This window comes from Sapajus apella, unplaced genomic scaffold (assembly GCF_009761245.1).
Source record: "Sapajus apella isolate SASKATOON/1434 unplaced genomic scaffold, GSC_monkey_1.0 scaffold3, whole genome shotgun sequence".
NCBI classification, from domain to species: Eukaryota; Metazoa; Chordata; class Mammalia; order Primates; family Cebidae; genus Sapajus; species Sapajus apella.
The window spans coordinates 22,365,482-22,389,856 of NW_022436943.1; the positions used below are offsets into that span (position 1 = coordinate 22,365,482).

Genomic DNA, 24,375 nt, shown 5'->3' on the forward strand with positions numbered 1-24,375 from the left:
GAATTCTTTGGAATTTTCTTAGAGTAAGATCTCAAAACTTCAGTTACATTGGGAATTTTTTTTTTCTGTAGGGGGAGCTATACCGGGCGTAGGATATAACAAGGTATACTTCTATGACAACTGCATCACCCCACACCTCATTCACGGGTTCACACCAGCTAGATTACATGGAAATCCTCATAGTAACTCAACCCTATTTAATTATTCTGTAAATCTTAGCTATGCCACTGCTGCTGGATTAATCTGTTTATGCAGTTAGCCTCTATGCTGGGGCTGTGTAGCACTAATCCGTGAAAGGCCTACTGTTCTCTTTCATCCTGCGATCATTTGTCTCTCACTGTGCTGATGTCACATTTTAATGAATTTTTAGCAATCTGAGTAATGCCAGATAACCAGGCTCACAACTCCCCACCGCATGGCATGCTGTTTTCATTGCAGCACAAAAAATAAAAATCATATTCCCCTGTTCAGGTAGGAATTACATAAATTAGGAGAAGAAGGTAAAATGGGATTTGAAGCACCAGGCTGCTCAATTTCATAAAATCTTTAATGACCATATAAATTAACCCTGGAAAGGCAAAAGGTCACCGACACACATTTGCATACACTCTTCTATTTGCTTTTGATAAGCAGAGCTTTTATGCAGAGAACATGATACAATTAACCCTTCAATAACCATACAAAACGCTGCTATGGACATTTTAAGTGTCAAGCATTAACTGAAAATTACACACTGAATAAAATTTTCATTGCAAATGCTATAGTGATTGAAAGGGAAAATCGTGGCCCTCTCCACACCCCATGTTTTATTAATAACGTTCTGACAGCAGAATGAAATATCCACTGTCATATGTAGCAGCTGAGCACCAAAAAAAAAAAAAAAAAAAAAAAAAATTCTATTTAGTGCCTCACTTGCCAGCCACACTCTACAACTGTGTGATCAGGACAACAACAGAAGGAGACAGCTCTGGGCTCAATAGGAAACTCCAAAAAGCTAAAGGGAAAACAAGGACATTTAATACATTCAAAACAAGAGTTTGTTTCAACTGTGAGTCCTCAAAAGCACCGTACAAATCCATTTATTTCATTTTTGCCCTTTGCCTCTGCACAAAAGCAGAGGGATGGCCCTTGTTTAGGGGGTCAATCATCTGAGGGTTTGAGGGAAGCTTCCCTTTCAGGCAAATACACTCAGAAATTTAACTTCAAGAAGAGAAAGAAACAACACCTCTTCTGGCGCTAGTCTGCTTTCACCCATCAGTGATAATTACTGATCAAACACAGGCTCCCTCCTCCCAGCACCAGGCCACACTGGTAGGTACAGCGGTTGGTGGCCGAGCTGGATTTGGGAGGCTTGAGGCCTGAGATCAACTGGATTGGGCTGTGTCCCTCCCAAGTCCACACACGTGACATGATCTCTAGCTCCTGACCTATGACAGCTTGTGACAATTACTTTTCAACTCATCCTGGGGAAGAGATGCAAGAATTCTTGGAGTAGATTTACTGGGCCTTTCCCCCAGGGCTGGAAAATGAAGTGTCAGAGTGCTACTGAGTGTCCTTATCTTGAGGGGACATAAAATTGTAAGGTCTGTCGCAACTCACATTAATAAAACATTGTGTGTCAGGAGAAGAAAAAGAAAATTATGAAGGCACTAAAAGAAAAGCTACAGTATATAATCTGGGTCTCATCAGACAGATTTTGCAGGGTCCTCTTCTTCATTTTCTGGTATGAGTTTTAAGTGTGAGAGAAATTCCCAGACATGTTCTTCTATACATCACTGTGGTGTCTGACCTCAGCCTGACCCTGGCAACAGTTTGAGAAATCTGAATGTGAACAAAGACTCTGTGTCAGCAGCAGGGAAAGATTGTGGGATAGACTCTCCCCATCAACTTAATCGCAAACAGCAGTTCTGAGGCCATAACTTTGCCAGGCTTCTCCAAGCCACAACTCATAATATTTAGAGGTGGATTTGCCTGCAATGCCTCTGCTTCTGTGACTTTTTCGCCCCCTCTCTCTTTTCAGGTTCTTCCTTTGAAGTAGGCAGGCAATTAGCTCTAATGCTCAAGCAATTCAAACCTGTTTTGTGGTTTAGAAGGGGAAAGCTGTTTATTACAGGTAGGCTCTTTGGAGCCATAAGAACTTTGCAAATTTTTAATCATGCAAAAAATAATCAAAAGGTAACTTATACACACCATAAAGTTTCATATATGTCAGAATAAAAGGTCACTCTTATTCTCAAAGAGGGTTTTAGAAATAAATTTGACATTCATTGTATAAATAGACTTTAAAGTCCAGAGTCTGAATGTGGAGAAACCACTTTCTCTAGAAACCCTGTAGGTTAGAACTTGGGTTAAGGGAAGGAATGGCTATATTCTAACTTTCAAATACCACATATGCTCAGTTGTAAAATGCTATAAAATGTAAGGGAAAACACACACACACACATATAAAAAACATTAAATGTGTTAAATAGATACTGCAGAACTGAGGAAAATACACTACATAAAATTCCAAAATAAAGATGCCAAAGAGGTTTTCATTTTCATCAATAAGCCTCTTCACTAATATATTACACACAATAATAGTGAAAGTATTAAAGCATTTCATAATACTGTTTATTCAGCATAAGATTACATGTATACAGCATATGTATATGCCACATGTATTTTATTCTTTTGCCTCATGAAATACAGAAAATATAATATTTCCATATTAATCTTTATGATAGTTTATACTTAAGCTTACCATGTATGTTGAGGTCCATTTGAATGTCCCAATTTTCAGGAAAATAATACATTTTCATTTTTACATGTTTCAAAATAATAGAAGGCAAAATACTATAGTCTTATAGTACAGAAATGTGTTACAACAAACTTCCCCCAGCATTTTTGACATATCTAAAATGATCTTATAAGTCACTCTACATATACACATTGACTATATTTTAAAAAAAAGTTTTTGAATGGCTAGCTTATTTTCATTTGAACAGCAGCAAACAATTGGAAAACTGCTATTAATTTATCTACAACATAATACATTTATACGACGTAGATCAAAGGGATACCACTGACGTACATTCTTTCTTTCTTTCTTTCCTTTTTGGAGACAGAGTCTCACTCTGTTGCCCAGACTGGAGTGCAGTGGTACAACCTCAGCTCACTGCAACTTCTGCCTCTTGGGTTCAAGCAGTCCTCCCACCTCAGCCTCCCAAGTGGCTGGGACCACAAGCGTGCACCACCATATCCAGTGATTTTTTTTGTATTTTTAGTAAAGATGAGATCTCATCATGTTGGCCAGGCTGGTTTCAAGTGATCCACCCACCTCAGCTGCCAAAGTGTTGAGATTACAGGTGTGAGCCACCATGCCCAGCCCTTATTTTCTATCATCCTAACATATAATTGGATTTGGGATCCCTCTCCTCTGAGTCTGCTAAGGTGGCACTGCATACTTTTTAAACCCATGAAGTGATCACATAAACAGGAAGCATAGTAACTTAGACATCTTTATTTTCTATTAGCATATTGAGTATCTCTGTACAAGACACCTTGGCTTGTAAGCATTCTTTCCTAGACTCCTCCATGATTGCCTTGTCCTGGCATGCCCTACTCAAATCTGTCCTCCAAATGATCTTCTTAAATGTGACATCCCTACTTAAAATCTTTTAGTGAGTCCTATCAGTCACAAAGAAATAATTCAAACTTCTCTACATGGTGAGAATATGTATAGACAAGGACCAAGATACCTGGTCCTTGTCTACCACACCAGTTTCATTTTTGTTCACTTCCTACATAACATTTAGTGTTTGAGAACAGTCCTCTTACACTTTAGAGTGTCAGAGTCACCCAAGAGATGTGTTACTGGACCCCATCTCTAAAGGTTCTGATTTAGTAGCTCTAGAGCTGGACCTGAGAATTTGCCTCTCTATTGAGTTTCCAGATAATGCTGATGTTCCTGGTCCAGTTCACATTTCGTAGCCACTGTTCAAGAAACCCAACTGTTTATAATGCCCTCTCCCTTCCTATATGTACCATTAAATTTCCTTATCTTATTTAGAACAACTTGTCTTCACTGTATAAATTCTACTTTTCCTTCAAACCATCTTGGGAAATATCAGTTTCAACATCTATAAAAATTGAGTTAATAATAATTATCTCATAGGTCAAAGGTATGTTACGGAATAACATATAAAAATTGGTCAGCACAAACTTAGTTAAAATACATATTAAAAATGATAGCTGTATTATTACAAGTACAATTGAGTACTATTATTTTCTTCTCCAAAAAGTCTTCTCTGAACCCAGAACTAGGGTTACTGTTTCTGGATAAGTGCTTTTTTTTCCACCTGTTTATTGATGTTAAACAATTTACCACAACTTATTTGTGGAAATTGTCTGTATATTGCCTGCTTGCTGTAATAGGTAAACATTTTTTTGAAAATAGTGATTATCTTATCCATCTTTGTGCCAGGAGCAGCTTGAATACTGCCTGGAACACAGTAGGCAGGCAATACCTGTTAGCTGGAACAGCGAATTGGGTTTACAAAGCAAAACTGGGAAAAGAAAAGGAAAAGTCCTCGTGCAACCCCAGCCCCTATTTCCTTTAATAAAATGTAAAAGGAGTGTTTTCTTTTGTCTTGGTGTTTGGCTTGGGATTTTTTTTTCTTTTTGCATTTTCATCTCTCTACTAAATCACATTTATTATTCAACCCTCTTCAGTCTAGTTTCCTCTCAAAGTCACCAGTGATTCCCATGCTGTAAAATTCAGTGGTCACTTCTCTGCATCTTACTTCACTTTCTCTGCTCAACAGATGTTAGTCCTCCCTCCTTTTGGAAAATCGTGCCTCTCTTGAATTTTATTGCTTCGGGTTATTGTGATTTTCATCCTGCCTCTCTGAGAATTACCTCTTATTCTCCTTTGCTGGGGCCTCTATTATAAACAACAACGAAATACTGGAGTGTCTCCAGAATTCGTACTAAGCCCTTTCTCTATCTACATTATCTCCCTAGATAATCTTATCCTGACTCATGGCTTTATATTTTGCATCTCTACCTGGGTGTCTAAAAAGTTTATCTAATCTAATATGCCAAAATCAGAGCTCTTATGCCCCTCAACACATCTTACTCCATTTCCCCCCCTCTTTGCCGTTGCAATAACCAGTGCAACCACCCATCACAAGCAAGAGTTATCCTTTAGTCTTCTCTTTTCCACTCACATACATCCTATCCATCAGTAAATCCTACTATTTCTGCTTCCACAATACTTAAATGTATACTGGATCCATCTACTTTACATTTTCCCTGTCAGTGCCTTTAATCTTTTGCCTATATTACTACAGTGGTCTTATAACTAGTTAAGACTTATTCTTGTGCTCCTGTAATATACTCTGCACAACTGAATAAAATCAATCCATTCTGCTGGAACCCTGTCATAGCCTACTATTTCACTTAGAATAATATAAGAGCTCCTTACTAGGGCTGAATCAATTAAGCCCTTGCCTACTTTTCTGGCTGCATCTTACTGTACCCTCCTTCTCACTCACTCATCTTTCTCCACGTTAGCGTTCTCTCTCTTCCTGGAATGGGACCAACTCTTTCCAAACTCTGAAGTACGTTTTCCCGAACTCTGTGTAATTGGCTCCTTTTCATTATTCAGGACTCAGCTTACTTGTCATTGCCTCAGAGATCTTCTCTGACTACTGCTTCTAAAGTAGCTGATGAGCTGTTACACAAGTAAGGTCCTCAGATTTTAGCAGAACCACTACCACCTGAGGGGCTTGCTGGATTCCACCTCCAGTGTTTCTGATTCAGTAGGTCTGGATTGGGGCCCAGTATTGCACTCTTACAAGTTCCTAGGTTGTGCTGATGCTGTTGAAAGGGCACAACACTTTGAAAACCTCTGCTCTAACATATCACCTTTTTAACTTCCATGATCACATTTATTGGAATCTGAAAATACTTTTTTGCTTATTTATTTAGAGATATCATCTAAAGTCAGGGACTTCATCCGTCTTATTCACAATGTATGCTTAGCAGTCTCTGGCATGTAGAAGACCCTCACTAATATTTTACATAAAATTGATTATTTCTAATTTCACTATTTGGGCAATTAAGTCTATGGTTTGATGTCATCAATTGAGATGGAGAAAAAATAAGAACAAATAGTTTTGCAGAAAAGGAAGTTCAATTTGAAATGTATTGTATTTAACCTTACTATGAAAATATCCAGAAAGTATGGGAATATGTAAGTCTAAAGATTCTCAGAGAGATTGAAGTAATAATGTAGATTTTGATGTCCTTGTTTACAAAACAACAAAGAAATGTATTGACAGGAAGTAATCTCTTTTCAGCTTGAGTTTTTTGACATAACTCTTGATTTTTGCCATATCACTCCCGAGTCATTAATGAAATCTTTCCATTGGTTTGAGGTTTGGGAAACAGAGTAGGTTTATTCTATTTCATCTTAAATATGTCCTCTAGCTTTTTAGGGGAAAATAACATTCTAAAAAATATTTATGAAACATGCATAGGTAAAGGTAAACTTAACTTTAAAGCTAGAATTTTTTATAAGGAATGTCCTGATTTTATATGGAAGGGTGTTTTCACTTGCAAAATTGTTTTTAAGTATTCCAATACACCATTGTGAATGCAAAGGACCTTTGGTAATCATTTATTGTTCTATATAGCACATTATTATTCCAATTGGATAAATCTGGAAACTGAAGTCATACCTACAAAGCAGAAATATACAGCAGAAATAAATGAAGTGTGTTGTAGCAGTATGTGTGAATTTCCTTTTAAATTATCTGAATATAATGCAGCTAAGAAGATGTAACTGCTGGGTTTTTTTTAACATATATATATACACCAAAGCAAAAGGACTAGTGGATATGTTGACAAGACTATACAAAATCCAATGAATTCAATAACTGCAAAACTAACTCCATCAACTGAGCTCTTTGACTTCTCAAAAATAATATCCAGTTTACGAACATATATTTTGTATAAAATCTAGAATTTAGGTAAAGTTTTATAGTGTATAAATATTGATGTAAAAATTATTACCAGAAGTTTTAACTTATTCTTTAAGAACCTACAGACATCCACATGCAAAAAAAAAAAAAAAAAAAAAAAAAAAAAAAAAGAGTCCAGACACAGAACTTATATCCTTCAGAAACGTTCACTCAAAATGGTTTACAGACCTAACTGCAAAACACGAAACTATAAAACTCCCAGAAGATAGCATAAGGGAAAATCTGGATGACTTTGGGTTTGGCAACAATTTTTAAGATACTACACTAAAGGCATGATCTATGAAAGAAGGAATTGATAATCTGGACTTGATGAAAATTACAATTTTTGCTCTTTGAAAGATACTGTTGGAAAATAATGAGACAAGCCACAGACAGTGAGAAAAGATTTGGAAAATACATATCTGGTAAAGGACTGTCATCCAAAACACACAAAGAACTGTTACAACTCTTACAAGCAAGCACAACTCAATTAAAAAATTATCTGAAGACCTTAACAGATACCTCACCAAAGAAGATATACAGATGGAAAATAAGCATAGGAAAGGTTACATGTGTGAAAAAAAATCCACATCACATGTCATCAGGGAAATGCAAATAAAAACAACAATGAGATATAACTACACACCTATGAGAATGGCCAAAATCCAGAACACTGACAACATCAAATGCTGGTGATGATGTGGGGCAACAGGAACTCTTATTCATTGCTGGTGGGAATGCAAAATGGTACAACCACTTTGGAAGACAGTTTGGTGGTTTCTTAGAAAACTTAACATACTCTTAATCATACAATCTGTTAATTGTACTCCTTGGCATTTATCAAAAGGAGTTGAAAATTTATGTCCACACAAAAACCTGGACACAGATGCTCATAGTAGTTTTATTCATAATTGCCAAAACTTGGAATCAACCAAAATGTTCTTCAGTAGGTGAATAAATAAACTGTGATATTTTCAGACAATGAAATATTATTCAGCGCTAAAAGGAAATAAACTATCAAGCCACATAAAGACATAGAGAAAACTTAAATGCATATTATTAAGTGAAAGAAGCCAATCCGAAAAGACTACATATTGTTTGATTCCAATTATATGACTCTCTGGAAAAAGTCAAACTATAGAGACCATAAAAATCACTGGTTTGCAGGGGTCAAGGAGGTGGAAACAATGTATAGATTGACATATAAGATTTGTAGGTAAGTGAAACTGTTTTATATGATATTATAACAGTGGATACATGTCATTATACCTTTGTCCACCCCCATAAAATGTACAACACCGACAGTAATCTTTATTGTAAACTATGGTCTTCAAGTGATAATGCTGGGTCAATATACAGATTCATCACTGAACAAGTGTACCAGTCTGGTGGAGGACAGTGATAATGAAGGAGGCTATACGTGTGTCAAGGGAGAGGGTATTGGGGAAATCTGTACCTTTCTCTCAGTTTGCTGTGAACCTAAACCTGCTCTAAAATGTAAAGTCAATTTACATATACTTCCAAGTATTGAATTTATTTGATTTTGCTTTTTACTTATTAGAATAAGACATATGATGAGATCTAATTAGAGAAGTTCCAGAGAATGTTTATTACATCAATTATGAGAGTGACAAATGCAACTCATTTAGGACAAGGCAATATTTTGAGAAGGAATAGAAACAATTACCTGAGGTTGCTCTCAAATGCTGCTCTGTAAGATCATCATCACAAGTCCTGGCTCCCAATGGGGCAGTTTCTGCAGAAGACATCAGAGTGAAAGGTAATCAGCATACCATATCCAGCTCTCACATCACAGCTAATATCACAAGAACACAAAACTTGGCAATCAGGAGAGATAAGTATCAGGTGAAGCTCAGATGAGTCTCCAGCACACCTTATATCCTAGTGAGCAGAGGCTGGCAAAATGAGTCCAGGGAGTGATAGGATTAGATTTAATTCTCAATTATTAGCAGCACAGAACAAACACACTAGTAGAGAAAATATGGGAGCAGGAAAGGCTCATTATGAATTTTGTCGTTAGACTATTTGGCCAAGCCTAGATTTTACAGGATTATGTGTTATAGTGACAATAGCACATTACATAAATTATTAGCATACATTTACTTCTCTGAGAAGGTACCAGAAAGAAATATTACTGTATATAATAGCTGATGTGCCAAAGCAAACATCAAGCACTGGAGGGGGCACCTGAAGAATAAGTCCAAGTCATCAGCAAATCCACATCTTTATTCTCATCTTTTATTTGAGCTTTAGAGCAAAAGTGCCAACAATGTATTGGTTTACAAAACTCAACACCAAACACAAATCATTATTATCACCCAGCTTCATGATTCCTTTTTGCACCCTATTGTAGGGAAACCTATGGAATAAACAAAACAACTAGACCTCAGAAATTTCCTTCCACATATCATTCCTTCTCCACACCAAGTCATCACCTGCTGTTGATTCCATTTTACAGTGTCTCTTGTCATGCAGCACTCTCTATTCCCTCTGTCTTCTCTTTCCTGACCATTTCAGGAAATTATAGCCTCTATAATAATCGATATGCCTCAAGTTCCCTGTCTTTCAAATCGAATCCCTCATAAAATCTCAAGAGTTATCTTTTTAGAAGATAGAATCTTGAGTACAAATCATTTCTCCACCACTTTCTAGATATGGGGCTTGGGTGAATTACTTAACCTTGCTAAGCCTCAAGTCCCTCACTTGTAAAACGAAGATAGAATTATGTAAATAGTAACAGTAATAGAAAATAATACCACTAAATGTGCAATGTGATATGTCTTTGAAGTCAGAAAAGACCAGATGTTATCAAGAAGTTTAAAAAATGGTCATACAATTCTTACACTGCCGAAGGGAATCATGTTTATCTACTATTTCTAGCAATAGCATCTCTGGTTGATTTTGAAGGCTTTGATTAAACAAATAATTAACCTTGAAAACAGAAGTGCATACTAAGGCTCTATTATTACATTTATTAATTGTCTTTCCTGCTGTGTATAAAACCTTTGGCCCTTAGTAGTAATCTATTTAAAAACAATACAATCTTAATAAACACTCAATGCCCCCCCCCAAAACTATTATGTTTTCTTGTCACTCACTGTATGATAAATTCCTCATGAAAGAAAAAATTTATTCTCAGTCTTTACTTATATATCCACGAGTAGCTTCCACATAAATCACATTCTTAATGGGCATCCTACATGCCACTCAAGAAGCCTACCGTCTTTCTCTTGACAACTTCTCATGTCGTTATGCCTTGATCAATGTGGTTCCTTTTACTTTGAATACTTTTTTGTTCTTCTGCTGTTAGCCTCCTATTCTTGCCTCAAAACCAGAAGCAAGTGAAGCCTCCTCTGTGCAGCCATCATGATTAGCTTACATGTATATTTCAGCATTTATCATGATATATTAATTTTTACATGGTCTAGGTAGGTTTTCCCAATAAATTTTGAGTTCCCTAAATGCAACTTGTCATCTTCACAGATTCTGAAGTAAGGACAGAGTAAGACATATGAAAGTCACTTAAGACGCTTTGATATAAAATACTAACCTACACCCTATATCCTAAAACAGATGAATCTGAAGATGAGAATTTTCTTGTAGCTTCCCAGAGTTTCAGTACTCTAATTTCAGAGCTCTGTCAACTATACCTAACAGAGATAATACCCATTAATGCAGAGATTGCTCCCTGCTCTCTTTCTATATGTGTGTGTAGGTAAAAACCATTTCTCATTTTTCTAGAGGAAAATCAACATCATTTATCAAAATATCTCTACCACTACCCCCACATACTTATTTCAATGTATCATATAGATTTGTTCAAAATGACTATCAGTAGTACGTAGGTGAATTTGACCAAATAGCTGCTATTCCTTAAAGATCAGTAAAAATAAAAATAAAACAATGACAAATTATTGAGTTTATATCTCTGCCAGATACTGTAATAGCTATTTGTATACAAATAATCATGTAGTCCTCACAATAACAAAATGAGGCAAGTATTAATCCTTATTTTATAAATCAAGAAGTTAGAGCTTAAAGAGGTTAAAGTAATTTGCCTCAGATCATAAAGTTAGAAACCAATAGCCTGGAATGAAACCCTTGTCTGTCTGCTATAAAAGTCTGTCAAATTTTCAATGTATCCAGTTGTAATAACACAATATTTGGGAGCCTGTAAAGGTTTTCCTAGTCTTAGCAAAGGCCAAAAGCCAAGCTGTGGGGAAAGCAACTTTTCTCTAGTCCTGTGAAAATTCTGCTGTTTCATAACATGTATATATTCTTTGACTATAAAACGTAACCTAATAATTATTTTGGGCCATATTAAAACTACCTCATTTGATAGCGATTTAATGAAATACACAAAATGTCAAAATCAGACACTATTGTTTAGTTTTACAAATTATGTCATGTGGCACTTGGAGACTGCTCCAATGAAAGCTACTTGTGCCAATAATTTCATAATGTTTAGATCCTCAATAATGTTTCTCTCTTCATACAAATAATATAAATATTTTAATAAAGGAGGTTTTAACTTACCAAATGAACTGATTAATCTATACTCTTCAGTTTGCATAAAACGAAATGTTTAAAACCTAGTAATGATACATAGCATCTTACAATGTATCACTTTAATAATTGGACTGTAATAACAAATCTGACTGCTGTTAACATGATTTGTCTCTTTTGCTGGTGATTTAATTAGATTACTAATTTGTGTTTTCTAGCACCCGAACTTCCCTGTTTAATGCTATTTTTAAAAAATGCCATTGACTTAGTTTATCCAGTATTCTACTCTATCCTGTCAATTTGGAGATAATCACACATTTGAAAATTATGCCAAATTATGCTATATTTATTAACACAATGTGGGAGTAATCAACATCATTTTCTGAGGAATAGTATATTGATCATCGCAATCGCCATCAACAACAACATTTTACAGAGTATCTGCTCTGTGCCAAGTACTGAATGATATCTTTATTTGTGTTATGACACCCATAGCAAGTGATGGAGCTGGGATCTGAACCACACAGTTTTATTTCAGGGATAGTTATCTTAACCACAATGACATATGGAACCATAGTTTATAATCCTACAAGTAACTTTCCTTTTGATTCTGCATTTATTTCTAGTGTTCACTTTTGTTGTTCTCATTCAGGCCTGAATTCTGCTAATCACCCATTTCCTTAGCCTAACCCAAATGGTTACATCTACAAAAACAAAGCTTAATAGCAAAATGTGTAAGGGTCCCCTTCCTTTTAATCTTAAGAATGAAAGTTCTCAGGGCTTTCTCTCTCGCTACCTTGTACTGCCACAACTGTCCCTAAGCCTCTTTCTACCCTTTCTTTCCCTCATACCAGTAACATTTATGCTGGTAAGTAAACCTATAACTTTCAGGTATTTAATCTCAGTTCAAAAATAATCAAGTTCCCATATGGCAAATTCCCCCTCTCCCCCCTCGGCTAATTGGGATAACAATTTTGCAAAACTCCAATCCATACAAATTTCATGGTCAAGGAAAGATTTGGAATTTTAATTTTTAACAGTCTAGATATTTATGCAGAGAGTTATAAGATTAAGATATGGGAATAAATCTAACCTGTCCTAGGTGACTGCAACAGCCACGGGCAAAATTTGGGATGCATTCAGCACAAATTCAGAGCCAAGTGGAATTTTTAAAATAATGGATATATATTCAAGCTGCCATGCATAGTACTAATAACATTTGCCTAAAAAACTTGCACATCTCACCTTTTCCCAATAATTTGCAAATTTATTAAACAACAAAGTATTGTACTATTCTCTCAAAATGTTTAGCATATAAAATAAAGTATATACCACCAGAGTAAATATTAAGCCAACTGGTATGAAATAGTAAAGAGAAAGAAAAACATTTTCTGTAGTCCTATGCAACATTATTAATCCCATTTTATTTTCATTTACAATAAACCCAACTCTTGCTTTTTTAAAAAAAAATTGGAGAATAAGACCAAATTCTACAAGAGTTCACAAGTGTCAAATCACCTTCACTCCACAACCCTTCTACCCTTGTCTTCCTGTTTTACTTTTGAAACTTCTCCCACCTCTGCTGGAGCTATGTGACTAGTTGTAAAAGGATATATTAGAGCGTATGAATACAAGAAAAAATACTTGCAGCTCTCTAATTGTAAACTAATAAGTTGTCATTTTTGGAAACCTGTTAGGTGCTAGGCATGTACCCTGCATTTCCTTACTTAATCTTCACAGTAATCCGCAGCAGAAAAAAATCACTGTTTTTATGGAAGAGATGAGATATGAAATCTCAGACAGTTTAACTTTGTCCAAAGGCACAGAGCAGCAGAAGTAATATTTGGATGAGTGTATGACTCCAAAGCTCTGTACCGCCCTGCTGGATAGCACTGCCTCTAGGCAGCCCTCAGGACTCCTGGGCCAGGCATCCTGAAAACTAAATTTTTTCCTCCTAAAAAGAAAATAGCTCACATCACTTCAAAGCAAATTCATCATAACTAGCTTAATATTTATAAGAATACATCAAATTTAACATTTATTGTTATCTTAGTAGTTTACATTTGAATAACGCCCTCTGAACTTGTTTGGGCATTGCTAAGTCAAGTCAGTGTGTTCAGATAAAGCAAGTTCACAATTAAAAATGATTTCAAGTGGTCCTCTCCATCCTTTTCCTATGAGGATACAAAGACTGCTCTTTTAAAAAAACTGAGCAACTCAGCATGCTACCAAATGGTTTTGAGTAACCAAGCAACATCATCTTTGTTGACCTGTAGTGCCTTCTCTTAAATTATTTCTTCCAGGCAGTAATAGATTGAAGTGCATTGGATGCTCCAGTGTCAATTATCTGAATGGGGCTGGATTTGTAATTTTTTATTTTCCAGAAAAGTAAAGCTTCTTTGCCCTGCCCTGTCTGTTTTTACCCAGAAGTTATTTTTATTTAGTAAGGGGTACTATCTCCTGGGGCCTCCCCGGCCAGGAATTTGTGATCACTTCTTTCTGCTTCTTGAATCATCTATGACCTCAGTGTAATGAGGCCTCAAAAGAATTTAATAAGTTTCTGATATCAATTAGCTTCAATAAATTACTTATACACATTCTTAATGTATTATATTTTAAAGTGCTTTTATTAAAACATTTTTTTCTTAAATTTACTAATTCCTAATATATTTCTCCAGGGGAGGGATAACACGGGGAGAAATGCCAGATATAGTACGCACCTAAAGTAAAACAAAAATTAAAATTTTAAAAAAAGAATGTTTCATTTCTGATTGTTGGGAAATTAAAAGATCAACATTTGTGAGGATAATTTGAGTATAAAATTATGTTTCCATCTATCAACCAGTTGCCCAATTATCTAGATTTCAGTACTTATGGCAGGGGTCCCTAACCCTGGGCCATGGACCACTACTGGTCCATGGCCTGTTAGAAACGGGCCCCACAGCAGAGGTGAGTGGCTGGAAAGCAAGCATTATTGCCTGAGCTCTGCCTCGAGTCAGATTAGAGGCAGCATTAGATTCTCATGGCAGCATGAACCCTATTGTGAACTGCACATGCAAGGGATCTAGCTTATGTGCTCAGTGTGAGAACCTAATGCCTGATGATCTGAGGTGGAACAGTTTCATCCCCAAACCATCTACTCCTGATCACTCCATGTGTGGAAAAACTGTCTTCCATGAAACCAGTTCCTAGTACCAAAAAGTTTTGAGACCGCTGCCTTATGGGATTCATCGAAATTTCTCTTTATATTGTCTAGAACAACTTTCATTCCTCAGCATACTGTGCTGGCTTTGCTAGGTTGCTCATCAGCATAGGAAACTAATCCCTATCCATAAACTGATCCTTCTTCCACCCAATAATAGCCTTTGTTCATTCTGGGCACTAGCTAGTTATTTCAACACTTTGCTTCCTATCTCAAAGCCAGTTTTTATTTTACTGTGTCAAGAACACTGAACATGAGGTTTACTGTCTTAACAAACGTTTACGTGCACAATATAGTACTGTTGCCTATAGGTATAATGTGCAGTAGATCTCTAGAACTTACTCCTGTTATTTAACTGAAACTTTACATCCTTTGTTTATAACTCCCCATTTCTCCTATGCCTCAGTCCCTGGCAACCACCACTTTACTCTTTGATTTATAAATTTGACTATTTAAAATACTTTAGACTGCTTTACTGGAATCATACAATATTTGTCTTTTCATGATAGGGTTCATCCAGTGTTGTCTCACAGCTAGTTTTTAATCCATGAAAGCCTCTTTTTCTACTACACAGTTACTGAGTTTTTTGAATAGCTGTATACTAGGTCAAAAGCCTTTTGAAATTATTTTTTAATAGAGAAAAAATATTCTGCAGTACGTCTTTATCTTTATTCAGTTAACTCTTTCGAATACTTTTTACAAGGTGTTATGGTTTGGATGTTTGTCCCCTCCCCAGCTCATGTTGAAATGTGGTTCCCAATTCTGGAGTCAGGGCCTGGTGGGAGGTGACTGGATCACGAGGGCAAATCCCTCACGAATGGCTTAGCACCATTCCCTTGGTGGTAAGTGAGTTCTCGCTCAGTTCATGCGAGATCTGGTTGTTTAAAAGAGTCTGGGACCTCCTCCTTCCCTCTCTCTTTTGATCCCACTCTTACCATGTGATGTGCCTTCTTCCCCTTTTCCTTCTGCCATGATTGGAAGCTTACTGAGGCCATCACCAAGAGGAGATACTGGTGCCATGCATATACAGCCTGCAGAACCATGAGCCAATTAAGCTTCTTTTCCTTGTAAGTTACTCTGCCTCAGATATTTCCTTGTAGTGACGCAAAAACAGCCTAACATACAAAGGTATCTTTATTCTCAGGCAAGCTGCATTTCTTTGGCTCAGTCGTATTATTTGGTTCTTGGAAGCTTCTGTAACTTCTCTTACACTTTCATCTCAAAGACCGGTGATAATAGGTGCCTCCCTCTAAGACTGAGCTGTTTTTAAATGACTACAACATAGAGTTGAATCAATGTCACAAGTTTTTTTAAATGCTTTCTTGACTCTGTAATCTCATAATTCCCAAGATTTTATTTTCATCACAGTCAATGAGTTACTTGGGCATATTTCTTTGGAACCATTATTCTCGAAACCATCATTCACTCTTGCTGTGGAGAATCAGAGAACATGACCCCTGTGTTGCAATAATGACCAATTTTTTCTTAACCATCTGAGGTTTATTCTCTTTGCTTGAGAAGTTTGAGCCAGCAAAGATAAAGGGTAAGGCATCGGTGATATAAAATTGCTGACTTCTTCTATGGCAACCCTGCCCTTAGAAACCTGTGTTGTACAAAGAAGTATTTCATTAGGAGAAGGTTGGCTGCTCCTGGAGCAAGGAAAAAACACCATGGAGTTAAGAACCAATTCCAAATTCACTTGGGTATGAATTCCAGCTCCACCAGTTTCTAGCTATTTGACACTGTCCAAGTTACTTAACCTTCCTGAAATTCATGATTCTATATGTGGAAGTGGAAACAATAGTAAGTCTGCAAGATGGTGATAAGGAGCAAAGTTAATAAATACAAAGTATGTAGTACTGAATAAGTAGTAGCTGTACTTATGCATAACTCTTCTCTAGCTTTGATCAATCCTGCTGAACACCAGTTACTCAAAGAAAAGAGTACATCAGTTTGGTACTATGGCTTTTTAGATTATATTCATAAGTAATGTACTCTTTGTCCATCAGTTAAGTTTGTTTTTTAGGCCTTTAAAATATCACTATTATTTGTGCAGATATTTGGGAGGTAGATAATGTTAACAAGACTAAGCATTGATTTCTTAAGCATTGTAGTTTGAAAGGTTGTTTTTTTTTTTTTTTAAAGTAAATCCCTAAGAAAATTTTACACATGCTTCAGTAAAAACACTATGTGTATCAATTTGTAAAGGCTTGGGCTTTTACAAAAATCATAGTGAGGCCGGGCACAGTGATTCACACCTGTAATCCCAGCACTTTGGAAGGCTGAAGCAGGAGGATCGCTTGAGCCCAGGAGACTGAGAGCAGCCTGGCAACCAAGTAAGGCCCTGCCTCTACAAATTATAAAAATAATTAGCCAGGTAGAGTAGCACATGCCTGTAGTCCCAGCTAATCCAGAGGCTGAGGCCGGAGGCTTGGTTGAGCCCAGGAGTTTGAGGCTACAGTGAGCTATTATCATACTACATACTCTAGTCTCAGCAGGAGAGTGAGACCCTGTTTCAAAAAATAAAAATAAAAATAAACAAAAATTACAGTGATAGAATATGAACTTTGAAGGACTGGTAGTAATATACACGGCAGCCCTAGGTAGGTTTTTTCCTTGCAAAAGAAGAGGTCCTCTACTCCCCACACCAAACTTCCACCATCCACCTTCTAGTAAGAGACAAACTTGACGAGAAGTTAAAAACAGTCTCAGAATATATACGTCTACAAATGTGGCAGTCTGCAAAACTCTAAACATTTTTATCTGTACACGAATATTGGATTTGAATAATTTTTTAGATTATTCCCTATGTTGCAATAACCTAAATCATATGCCTTACTGAACACACCATTAAAACACAAAACACTTATTTTTCTTGAAAACAATGCATAATGAACCCAAAGATACGTACTACTTTAGCGTTTTCACAAAGGCAGTGTTTAATAGGAAATGCATAAAATAAGAAACTCAGTAAGGAACCCTTTCCTTCAATCTGTAAAAATTTAAACTGATCTATTAATATGTTGGTACCAGTTTCCTTATCTGTAAAATGGGGATAAAATTACCCCCTTTCTTGCTGTCACACCTAGTCACTGTAAGGATGAAATGTAAATTGTTATCACCATCTCTAGGTGCTCATGCAAAAATAAATAAATAAATAAAATCTTGCTACTACACTTCCTAAATATTTAATACTTAAGTACCCTGCCATGGAATGCATCATTACTTACTTATAATAAACTACTCTTTACAGTTATATACATGGGAGAAATTATTGCTTCTTGTAGGTAGGCTTATTTATTTTGTGAATTATATATGGCCATAAAATAAAATCCTCAGATAACTGGATAATGTTTTTTACCAGCATAATTGTTGAAATAAATTTACCATTAACCTAAGATGCAATAAAGTTTCTGAAATTCTATGTAAATAATCCTTGGCTTTTACTGTTTGGAACTTTCTCCAGCTCATCACATTCAAAAAGGTCAAATTTATAAAGCTATATACACCAAATTATACTTATGAGAATTAATCTGGGCAATGATGGATACAAACATAAGTGAAATAAATCTGGAAAGGAAAAGTTAGTGAAAGTATTCATAGCCCCAGAAAAGGAAGACTGGAAAAGCTATCTTGGAGCCAAGAATGAAAAATGTGCTATTGGAACCTGCTATGAATTTTCAAGACAATACTTATGCATATCCATGAAATGTTTATTTAATAAATCATTCATTAATGAGCAAACAGATTGATGAGATTTGGCACATAGCTCTCATTGGACTATGTGAGCAGTAGAAAAAATGGTTTCTGAGACATAGCCAATTTATTTTCTCCTGTGCCTGAATGCATGTATTGGCAAAGGGTTCCTTGGATCTTGGCAGCATGCGAGTTTTAAGCAGAGGTGCCACGATCATATTTTCATCTGTGTGATGCTGTGCAGAGGATAAAATAGAGGAAGAGGAGTCTCGCTGTTGAATAAAAAAAAGACACTGTAGCATCCATCACACTTCAAACTGTAACTGTCTAAAAGAAATTATAGAGAAAGGTAGAATGGTCATTTCATTGAAGAGAAAAGGAATGTTAAAAAGTCCAAGATTAGGTCAAGAGAAAAGATGAGCTCAATTTTGAACATGAATTTGAGATATTTAGTAAACATGTAGGTTTTTGCAAATTGGTCTTTGAAGAGAAAATTGAATTTAATATATTTGAAAATTGTATTAACCAATTACTTGTGAGTAAATGACACTTCTTAGAATATATAGAATATGGATAATGAGGGCTGAGGGTAAAATTCTAGTGAACAAAATTTAAGAAATTAAGTGACACTGAAGGATGACAAAAGATACTTTGAAAGAACAAAGAGGGACTAGGTGTGGTGGCTCATGCCTATAATCCTAGCACTTTAAGAGGCAAAAATGGGGGATCATTTGAGGCAAGAAGCTCAAGACCAGACTGGACAACACAGCAAGACCCCATTTCTTCAACAAATAAAAACAAAATCAGCCAGGTATGGTGGAGCACACTTGTAGTCCCAGTTACTCGGGACACTGAGGTGGGAGGATCACTTGAGCCCAGGAGTTTGAGGCTGCAGTGAGCTGTGATCATGCCACTGTAATAATAAGACTGTCTCAAAAAAAAAAAATAGGATAATAAAAATAGGCATAGGATTGGGACGTGATTTGTAAAATGGTGGCCAAAGGGGGGAAAAAAAAAAACTTTGAATCACAGGTATAAAATTATACAGAAAAGTCAAGTAATATAAGGTCACTGTTGATACTGTCAGAGACGATGGTGGCTTGGACCAAGGAGGCAGTAGAGAAACTGGTACATAACTTGAAAGAGCAGTAGATAGGACTTGCCAATGTGTCTAATAAGGAACAGGAGAAAATTTTAAAAATCAAGCATTATTCCAATGTTGTTGGCCCAAGAAATAAGAATTTAGATGCCATTTACTAAGATAAGGGAAAATGTAGGTTGAACAAGTTGGGAGTAAAGAGAAGGTTCGAATATGTTTAGTTTGAGATTTTCTGTTTATATATGCAAGTAAAGGTGTCAAGTATTTGGCAAGGTTATGAAGGGTTGTATGTATATGTGTGTATGTGGAGAGACAGAGGGACAGAAATAGGGACAGAGAAATAGAGAGCGAGTGCAGGGGAAGAGAAGGCAATGTTTTAATGGCAGTTTAAGGTTTTTAGATGAGATTGAATGAGATAACCTAGAGAATAAGGGTCCAGGACTGAGCCTGGAATTCATTCCTCCACAGGGCATACCAAAGCTGGGGGCACTATGAGAAGTCTACCCGAGATGTTAGAGGTGATTTATCATTGACAATATTTAGAAGTACCAGCACATGGTAAAAACAAAAATAGAGCAGGCCAACTTTTAGTCAGTTTTATTACTATTTTTTCTTAATTCCCTATAGGAAATGTATTCTTGTTATTGCCTGTGCTGAGATGGAAGATTCCCATGATTTCCTCCCAAAATAAGGAAGGACCAATGAAAAATATCTGATCAGGAATGAAGTGGGAGAAAACCAAGAGAAGATGTGGTGTAGAAAGCCTAGTGAAAAAAAAAAATCTCAAAAAGAAGGGAGAGGGCAGCTAGTTAAAAGCTGCTGGCTAGTGTAGTTAGGTGGACTAGGAATTGGTCATTAGGTTTGCCAAAGAACAGGTCAACAGAGTCTTTGATCAGAGTTTCTTTAGTGGAGTGGTGTGAGTGCAAACACCTTCTGAATGTGGGTAGAAAGGAAAAGGAAGATGAAAAAAAATGGAGATGTCAAGTGTGGACAATTCTCAGAAGAGTGCTGTAAAATAATCAGAGAAATGGGGTGGTGTCTGAAGGTAGATATAGCATTATGGGAGGGTTTTGTAAGTAGAGAGATACAGGGAAGGTTGAAACGATGATGGAAATGAGCTAGTAGCAAGGGAAAAATTAATAACACAGAAGAGAGAGAGGCAATGACAGGTATCATAGGATGGACCTAGGCGTAGATGTCTGAGAAACAGTGAGGGTGAAAGTCAAATTATTAAAAGTCAATGAAATTGAGACTAGGTCTTATCATCCTGAAGCCAGAGATCAGGATTATGACACTAACAGATTAGGAGAGTTGGCAGAATAGGAAAAACAGAGAAAAGAGGCACCAAAATAGATGTGAATGATAGAAGACAGGGACTAAAACGAGGTTCAGAAAGCAGAAGCCATTGGTTTTAGCATATAATACACACCTATTGCTTGTTTGTGATACACAGTGACCATAATCATTTTTGTTGCGTAAAGATTTGGCTAGCAGTCCTGTCTAGCTATGAGCCAACACCACTACTTTCTTCATTGTAGGTATCCTGGAGGCTATAAGCAATAAAACTTAACAACAAAGATGAAAATCCCCATGGAACATAAACAGTTCCCTATTAAACTCTTAAATTGAGTTTTATGGCAATACCATCACACTGTCATTTTTATAATCCTCCCAAGTTTGATCAGAAAAACTAAGCTATATACAGCACATATGGCACATGTATTTTAGGATTTTGGCACAAGATGATTAAAAGGCCTCAAAAGTGTGTGGTGAATTGGTAGTCCTCCACATACCCATTTAATTTGCTGTCATGACTAATCAGATAAAGCATCTCGTAATAATCATTGGTGTAAAAAGCGACATATAGGCTGAAGTCACGCTGCCATAAACATCTTATGATTAAAACAAAAAATAATTGTGCAAAAGAGCAAATATGTCATTACAATACATGATAACGGCAAATAGTAGCGGAAAATGAACTTAATTATGAACAATTAATTCATAATTACTAGAATTCAAAAATACAAAAAGGTGCAAAATATATGGTAATTTTAAGAAAATAAAAAAATGTGTTTGGAAGGATGAGAATATTGGTGGTAAAGAAAGTGAATTTTAAAAATCATTTATTTTTGTTTGCTTCACATAGACAAACTAGGAGTAAAAACATCTCTAATATGGTAAATAATTTGAACCAAAGGCAGAATTCCCTTTGGAGGGTTTTTAACATTGCATTAGTGAGGACACAGAAAGAATAGAAAAAAAAAAATGTGTTCACTGAAAAATGTAAGTAGCATGGGAATAAACTGCATCTTTTATATGACCAATATTTTTGTAATGTTCTCATACGTTTTATATCTCTTCACCCTGATCCTCACTTTTGTCCTCAGAGGCAACAGATATTGTATCACCCTAAATTCTCTAGAACTCCATTTCCGAAGTGAAGAAAACTAACCTCTAATTTGCCTAGGTTGCTTGCAAGGGTTGAAAATACACTGCTTTTTGCATACCCTATTAATTGTTGGAAAGAATCTCTTATATATCCACAAAATTAGAATGTAATAGGGTGAGGCCAAACGGAATATAGGAGAATCAATTTTCATTTGTTCCAACTCCGCCCCATCTTTCCCATGATACCTGGGAAAGGGTTGCACAGTACTTATGGACTGGTGCTGGGGCACTCTGTCTTCCTTCTTCCCGCCAAACGCTCTTTTTCAGTTGTTGGCCCCTACCTCAGTGCCCGCCTGCTACTAAGTTGGCTAGCCTTGAATGAGCTCTCTGCCTGCAGGTCCTTTTGCTTCCTAACACACCTCTTCAGCAATGCCATTCATACACTCCAAAGCTTTGGTACTTTATTTTCTCAATTATCAAATCCAAACTTCTGTCTCACCAAAAGTCCTACAGAGAGAGACAAATTAACTTCTCTCCATTGTTCTCCAACAAGAGCGGCACCCACCATGAATGCTCCATTTTACCTCATGGCCTAGCTCTAGGTTTATTCGCAAAGAATATATTTACTGAATACTTACTAGGTGCAAGACACTCTGATAGTCCCGTTATGGAAGTTCCAAAGGAACAGTTTATAGTTGTTTCTGTTTAATCAATCCTTTTTATTTAGAAAGATATGAAAATGACTTACATTGCTCCACATTTCACAAAATATTTCCATTATATTTATTCAGCATAAATGACATTAATAGGCTAACATAAATATCAGCTCTAAATGTTATAAATAAAACAGAGCCCCTAACATTGTTTTATTAAAACTACCAAAAGCCCATTAAAATTATCAAGAAAAATGAATACCTTTTTGCTAGTTAAAAAAAAAAAAAAAAAAAAACCTTTATGAGAACATAACTTCCCCTCCCACTCCTGCACTAGTTTAAAGCATTTTGGCTGAAAGGGGAAAATGTAATGCCGTACTATCAGGGCCCCATCTCTCTGCCTAATCAGGCTGAGAAGTTTTCTGTAGTCACCAAGCTTCAACCTTTACTGGGACCCTTGACTCCTCCTTCATTGCTTCTGGATCACCCGGGCTGGAATACAGAGTACAATATCCCGCACGTGGCTCACCACAGCCTCAACCTCTTGGGCTCAATGGATCCTTCTGCCTCAGCTTCTCACATAGCTGAGACTACAGAAATGTGTCACTGTGCCTGGCTAGTTTCTATTTTATTTTATTTTGTTATTTTATTTTTAGTAGAGACAAAGTCTTCCTAAGCTTCCCAGGGTTGCCTAGTCTCAAACTTCTGGGCTCAAGTGATCCTCCTGCCTCAGCCTCCCAAAGAGCTGGAATTATAGGTGTGGGCCATCACTACTGGCCTAGGTTTATTTTTAATGCTCTTCGTTAGTTGTTGGCCCCTACCTCAGTGCCAGCCTCCTAGTATGCTGACTGGCCTTGAATGAGCTCTCTGCCTCCAGGTCCTCTTGCTTTCTAACACACCTCTTCAACAATGCCATTCACACATCCAAAACTTTGGTATTTTCTTATTTTCTCAATTATCAAATCCAAACTTCTTTGCTTGGCTTTCAAGGCCTTCCATAGTCTTAACTAACTGAGTACTATTTTTGCCTTCTCCTAAACGGTCATGATTAGTCTTTTAGTTTAGTTTCTTGCTTGTCTCGAAGTCTTGCCAATTTTCCTTCATCTCTGAGTCTGCATCATACCATTCCTCCTCTTAACCCTAAGGACAGTGCCAAAATAAACAAGCGAATAAAGAAACACACAGACAAAGAGAGAAATAAATAAAACCCTATTGCATTTTCCTATCCTACTCATTTCTCATGTCTTCATACCTCCACCAGCCATATCAAATGCCCCAGTTTCAACGTTCCTCTAAACATTACTCAAAATGTCCTAATTTACCTGGCTTATGGTGACAAATTCATTGATCCTGTCTTGTAGGCAGCTTCTAAACTCCTGGAGGGCAGGGAACTTTCACTTTCCTATCTCTCACGACCCCAGGCCAAAATGCTAAATCCAGAGCTCAGTGGATTCAAGTGATTTCTACAACCAATCATGACAGCAGAGAAGAATCTTCCAGATACTAAAGTAGGATCCTTTTCTCCACTTCATTCTGATTCTGATTTCAATTAATTCATCAAGTATTTGCCACATTTGCTATTAGATTCAAGCATCTGGTGTTCTTGCTCAATTATATAGGAATTGAAATAGGCTAAAGAGGGAGACAAGTTCTTTACGGTTGTATGCCAGCTTTGTTAGCAATTCTTTCTCCTTTTCTCTCCCAATACACACTGTAGAAATAAGTTACTCTGCACCGTTTTCCTTCTCCTAGTCCCTTCTTGTCACCGCTTTGTGAATGTGTAAGTCGTATGCATTTAATTCT

The 24,375-nt window shown here is 36.6% G+C and overlaps 1 protein-coding gene across 3 annotated transcripts in view; it reads right to left on the reverse strand.

Annotated features, from left to right (window-relative positions):
- ZFHX4 (zinc finger homeobox 4) overlaps nucleotides 1-24,375 on the reverse strand; it is a 186,512-nt gene that overhangs the window by 26,019 nt on the left and 136,118 nt on the right. For all 3 annotated transcript variants that reach the window (XM_032250915.1, XM_032250897.1, XM_032250905.1), the window contains exon 5: nucleotides 8,695-8,763. In XM_032250915.1, the coding sequence (XP_032106806.1) occupies nucleotides 8,695-8,763 (69 nt within the window). The remainder of the gene's footprint in view (nucleotides 1-8,694; nucleotides 8,764-24,375) is intronic.